Here is a 6000-nt window from a genome sequence, read left to right on the forward strand (position 1 = left end):
TGGGATTGGCCGTGCTAAATTGTCCCATAGTGCCCAGGGATGTGCAGGTTAAGGTGGATTGGCCATTCTAAATCGTCCCATAATGCCCAGGGATGTGCGGGTTAGGGTGGATTGGCCGTGCTAACTTGTCCCGTAGTGTCCAGGGATGTGCAGGTTACGGTGGGTTGGCCATCCTAAATTGCCCCATAGTGCCCAGGGATGTGCAGGTTAGGGTGGATTGGCCGTGCTAAATTGTCCCACAGTGCCCAGGGATGTGCAGGTTAGGGTGGGTTGGCCGTGCTAAATTGCCCCATAGTGCCCAGGGATGTGCGGGTTAGGGTGGATTGGCCGTGCTAAATTGTCCCATAGTGCCCAGGGATGTGCAGGTTAGGGTGGATTGGCCGTGCTAAATTGTCCCATAGTGCCCAGGGATGTACAGGTTAGGGTGGATTGGCCGTGCTAAATTGTCCCATAGTGCCCAGGGATGTACGGGTTAGGGTGGATTGGCCGTGCTAAACTGTCCCATAGTGCCCAGGGATGTGCAGGTTAGAGTGGATTGGCCGTGCTAAGTTGTCCCATAGTGCCCAGGGATGTGCGGGTTAGGGTGGATTGGCCGTGCTAAATTGTCCCATAGTGCCCAGGGATGTACAGGTTAGGGTGGATTGGCCGTGCTAAATTGTCCCATAGTGCCCAGGGATGTGCGGGTTAGGGTGGGTTGGCCGTGCTAAATTGCCCCATAGTGCCCAGGGATGTGCGGGTTAGGGTGGATTGGCCGTGCTAAATTGTCCCATAGTGCCCAGGGATGTGCAGGTTAGGGTGGATTGGCCGTGCTAAATTGTCCCATAGTGCCCAGGGATGTACAGGTTAGGGTGGATTGGCCGTGCTAAATTGTCCCATAGTGCCCAGGGATGTACAGGTTAGGGTGGATTGGCCGTGCTAAACTGTCCCATAGTGCCCAGGGATGTGCAGGTTAGAGTGGATTGGCCGTGCTAAGTTGTCCCATAGTGCCCAGGGATGTGAGGGTTCGGGTGGATTGTCCCTGCTAAATTGTCCCATAGTGCCCAGGGATGTGCGGGTTAGGGTGGTTTGGCCGTGCTAAATTGTCCCATAGTGCCCAGGGATGTGCGGGTTAGGGTGGATTGGCCGTGCTAAATTGTCCCATAGTGCCCAGGGATGTGCGGGTTAGGGTGGATTGGCCGTGCTAAATTGTCCTATAGTGCCCAGGGATGTGCGGGTTAGGGTGGATTGGCTGTGCTAAATTATCCCATAGTGCCCAGGGATGTGCGGGTTAGGGTGGATTGGCCGTGCTAAATTGTCCCATAGTGCCCAGGGATGTACAGGTTAGGGTGGATTGGCCGTGCTAAATTATCCCATAGTGCCCAGGGATGTGCAGGTTAGGGTGGATTGGCCGTGCTAAATTGTCCCATAGTGCCCAGGGATGTACAGGTTAGGGTGGATTGGCCGTGCTAAATTGTCCCATAGTGCCCAGGGATGTACAGGTTAGGGTGGATTGGCCGTGCTAAACTGTCCCATAGTGCCCAGGGATGTGCGGGTTAGAGTGGATTGGCCGTGCTAAGTTGTCCCATAGTGCCCAGGGATGTGCGGGTTAGGGTGGATTGGCCGTGCTAAATTGTCCCATAGTGCCCAGGGATGTGCGGGCTAGGGTGGTTTGGCCGTGCTAAATTGTTCCATAGTGCCCAGGGATGTGCGGGTTAGGGTGGATTGGCCGTGCTAAATTGTCCCATAGTGCCCAGGGATGTGCGGGTTAGGGTGGATTGGCCGTGCTAAATTGTCCCATAGTGCCCAGGGATGTGCGGGTTAGGGTGGATTGGCTGTGCTAAATTATCCCAGAGTGCCCAGGGATGTGCGGGTTAGGGTGGATTGGCCGTGCTAAATTGTCCCATAGTGCCCAGGGATGTGCGGGTTAGGGTGGATTGGCCGTGCTAAACTGTCCCATAGTGCCCAGGGATGTACAGGTTAGGGTGGATTGGCTGTGCTAAACTGTCCCATAGTGCCCAGGGATGTGCAGGTTAGGGTGGACTGGCCGTGCTAAACTGTCCCATAGTGCCCAGGGATGTACAGGTTAGGGTGGATTGGCTGTGCTAAACTGTCCCATAGTGCCCAGGGATGTGCGGGTTAGGGTGGATTGGCCGTGCTAAACTGTCCCATAGTGCCCAGGGATGTACAGGTTAGGGTGGATTGGCTGTGCTAAACTGTCCCATAGTGCCCAGGAATGTGTGGGTTAGGGTGGATTGGCTGTGCTAAACTGTCCCATAGTGCCCAGGGATGTGCAGGTTAGAGTGGATTGGCCGTGCTAAATTGTCCCATAGTGCCCAGGGATGTGCGGGTTAGGGTGTGATTGGCCGTGCTAAATTGTCCCATAGTGCCCAGGGATGTGCAGGTTAGGGTGGGTTGGCCGTGCTAAATTGTCCCATAGTGCCCAGGGATGTACAGGTTAGGGTGGATTGGCTGTGCTAAATTGTCCTATAGTGCCCAGGGATGTGCAGGTTAGGGTGGATTGGCCGTGCTAAATTGTCCCATAGTGCCCAGGGATGTACAGGTTAGGGTGGATTGGCTGTGCTAAATTGTCCTATAGTGCCCAGGGATGTGCGGGTTAGGGTGGGTTGGCCGTGCTAAACTGTCCCATAGTGCCCAGTGGTGTGCGGGTTAGGGTGGATTGGCCGTGCTAAATTGTCCCATAGTGCCCAGTGGTGTGCGGGTTAGGGTGGATTGGCCGTGCTAAATTGTCCCATAGTGCCCAGGGATGTGCAGGTTAGGGTGGATTGGCCGTGCTAAATTGTCCCATAGTGCCCAGGGATGTGCGGGTTAGGGTGGGATTGGCCGTGCTAAATTGTCCCATAGTGTCCAGGGATGTGCGGGTTAGGGTGGGATTGGCCGTGCTAAATTGTCCCATAGTGCCCAGTGGTGTGCGGGTTAGGGTGGATTGGCCGTGCTAAATTGTCCCATAGTGCCCAGTGGTGTGCGGGTTAGGGTGGATTGGCCGTGCTAAACTGACCCATCGTGCCCAGGGATGTGCGGGTTAGGGTGGATTGGCCGTGCTAAATTGTCCCATAGTGCCCAGGGATGTGCGGGTTAGGGTGGGTTGGCCGTGCTAAATTGTCCAATAGTGCCCAGTGGTGTGCGGGTTAGGGTGGATTGGCCATGCTAAATTGTCCCATAGTGCCCAGTGGTGTGCGGGTTAGGGTGGATTGGCCGTGCTAAATTGTCCCATAGTGCCCAGTGGTGTGCGGGTTAGGGTGGATTGGCCGTGCTAAACTGACCCATAGTGCCCAGGGATGTGCGGGTTAGGGTGGATTGGCCGTGCTAAATTGTCCCATAGTGCCCAGTGGTGTGCGGGTTAGGGTGGATTGGCCGTGCTAAATTGTCCCATAGTGCCCAGGGATGTGCGGGTTAGGGTGGATTGGCCATGCTAAATTGTCCCATAGTGCCCAGGGATGTGCGGGTTAGGGTGGATTGGCCGTGCTAAATTGTCCCATAGTGCCCAGGGATGTGCGGGTTAGGGTGGGATTGGCCGTGCTAAATTGTCCCATAGTGTCCAGGGATGTGCGGGTTAGGGTGGGATTGGCCGTGCTAAATTGTCCCATAGTGCCCAGTGGTGTGCGGGTTAGGGTGGATTGGCCCTGCTAAATTGTCCCATAGTGCCCAGTGGTGTGCGGGTTAGGGTGGATTGGCCGTGCTAAACTGACCCATAGTGCCCAGGGATGTGCGGGTTAGGGTGGATCGTCCATGCTAAATTGTCCCATAGTGCCCAGGGATGTGCGGGTTAGGGTGGATTGGCCGTGCTAAACTGACCCATAGTGCCCAGGGATGTGCGGGTTAGGGTGGGATTGGCTGTGTGAAAGTGTCCCATAGTGCCCAGGGATGTGCGGGTTAGGGTGGATTGGCCGTGCTAAACTGACCCATAGTGCCCAGGGATGTGCGGGTTAGGGTGGATTGGCCGTGCTAAACTGACCCATAGTGCCCAGGGATGTGCGGGTTAGGGTGGATTGGCCGTGCTAAACTGACCCATAGTGCCCAGGGATGTGCGGGTTAGGGTGGATCGTCCATGCTAAATTGTCCCATAGTGCCCAGGGATGTGCGGGTTAGGGTGGATTGGCCGTGCTAAACTGACCCATAGTGCCCAGGGATGTGCGGGTTAGGGTGGGATTGGCTGTGTGAAAGTGTCCCATAGTGCCCAGGGATGTGCGGGTTAGGGTGGATTGGCCGTGCTAAATTGTCCCATAGTGTCCAGGGATGTGCAGGTTAGGGTGGATTGGCCGTGCTAAATTGTCCCATAGTGCCCAGGGATGTGCGGGTTAGGGTGGATTGGCCGTGCTAAACTGACCCATAGTGCCCAGGGATGTGCGGGTTAGGGTGGGATTGGCTGTGTGAAAGTGTCCTATTGTGTCTCGTGACATGAAGCCTGGGTGTGTGAGCAGGGTTACAGGGATAGAGTAGGATGCTCTTTCGAGGGTTGGTGCGGACTCAATGGGCCGATTGTCCTGCTCCCTGGGTGTACAGTTTCTATTTATTTATTTTTAAAAATGCACTTTATTCATTAAGAAAAGTCTTTGTATATATCCATGGTCACAAATGGTTCTGCACAGTAGCAATATCGAGGCAACAGAAGCAAACCAAAGACATCGCTTACAGGACTATATTTATATGCATTTGAGGCATTACGAGGGTCCGATAACTAGAAGGGACCCCGCCCCCCACTCCCCGCCAACAATTTAACTTCAGCAGAATGACAGTGACTGTGAAGAGGTGGATGGGGGAGGCGGGTGGGATATGACTGCAGCTTGAAATTCCCAATCCTGCAAAACCCTCCGGAGTCTCGGCCACCTCCCCAACCCCAAGGTGAGACCGTCCCTGTACTGGGGAGGCGAGAGGTGAAGCTGGAGGGCAGCAGTTTCGGGCTGGGCCAGGAGAGTGGGGAAGGAGAGCAGGAACTGGGAGGAAGGGGAGACGTTAGACACTGGAACTCACCCACTCGGAAGCCAGAACCTGTTAAGGTATCGGCAGCGTGTCCGTTCTCACTGACCAGGGTAGTAGTATTACCCCTCTGGCAGCTGTCCTGGCACTGCCCCTTCAAGCATGTCCTCTGGCAGATAGTGGGGGTGAACACGACTTTGAACCGTTCTTGCCATTGCTCATTAGCCTGGACCGAAACCCACGCTAGCCCCAGTGCCACCAGCAAACTCACAGGCTTTAAATCCATGGAAAGCATATCAACATCCCCGGGTCCAGGAGAGAGAGGGGACGAGGTGATATTCTCTCTCTCTCTCGGTGTTGTCTTTACACAGAAAACTCCCCAACACCACACTGCACTAACACTAACTTGGTTAGTCTGAACTGTGGGACACGCTCCAAACCTTACTTTGGAAAGCAAGGGGGTGTGTCCTGCATTTCACTCTGTTCCAAGAGACACACACAGAGAGAGAGAGAGAGAGAGAGAAAGTGCATTGCAAAAAAAAATCACAAAAATCTGAAGACGGTTTCAAGTTGCAAAAAGTTTTTTTTGCGTGTGTGTGTATTTTTTTTTGCAAAATGAGCAGACCCCCTGGACGTGATCTGGCTGTGGGCCAGGAGAACACTTTTTTACAAAAAATGTTGAAGGGTATTGCTGTGTTGCTGAAGCTAGGGTCGGGTCAGCTGTACATCGTCAGTCGTTCCTCCTGAAATTCGGCGGAATTAATGCCGGGTTTTCAAGTCGGGTCAGTTTTCTCGACACACATACACACAGACACCCTTCCCTCGACTGCACAAAAATTTCCTCCTCCACATCTCCCGGAGAGATCTCAGCAAACTTAAACAAACTTCAGCCCTCCTGTTACAAACTCCATCTTTGAAAACAAATGGACGTAGTTACAGCGATTTCTGGTTTACAGATTTCCCTTCAGAGACACAGGAGAGAGAGAAAAATAAACAGACGCCTGGACTTTAAATTTCATTTATTTGTACAGATTATAGCTCCGGTTCCGTCAATTTAACGCATTATAAGTTGAATTAAAACAAAAT

General features: G+C 53.6%; 1 protein-coding gene across 8 annotated transcripts in view; it reads right to left on the reverse strand.

The window, feature by feature from the left end:
* ltbp3 (latent transforming growth factor beta binding protein 3) overlaps window positions 1–5380 on the reverse strand; it is a 236795-nt gene extending 231415 nt beyond the window's left edge. For 7 of the 8 annotated variants that reach the window (XM_059641649.1, XM_059641648.1, XM_059641647.1 and 4 more), the window contains exon 1: window positions 4969–5380. In XM_059641649.1, the coding sequence (XP_059497632.1) occupies window positions 4969–5209 (241 nt within the window). In that variant the 5' untranslated portion in view covers window positions 5210–5380. The remainder of the gene's footprint in view (window positions 1–4968) is intronic. The other variant, XM_059641654.1, reaches the window with a different exon arrangement.
* Between the last annotated feature and the right edge of the window lie 620 nt (window positions 5381–6000).

Source organism: Stegostoma tigrinum, chromosome 42 (assembly GCF_030684315.1).
Source record: "Stegostoma tigrinum isolate sSteTig4 chromosome 42, sSteTig4.hap1, whole genome shotgun sequence".
In the NCBI taxonomy this organism is placed as follows: Eukaryota; Metazoa; Chordata; class Chondrichthyes; order Orectolobiformes; family Stegostomatidae; genus Stegostoma; species Stegostoma tigrinum.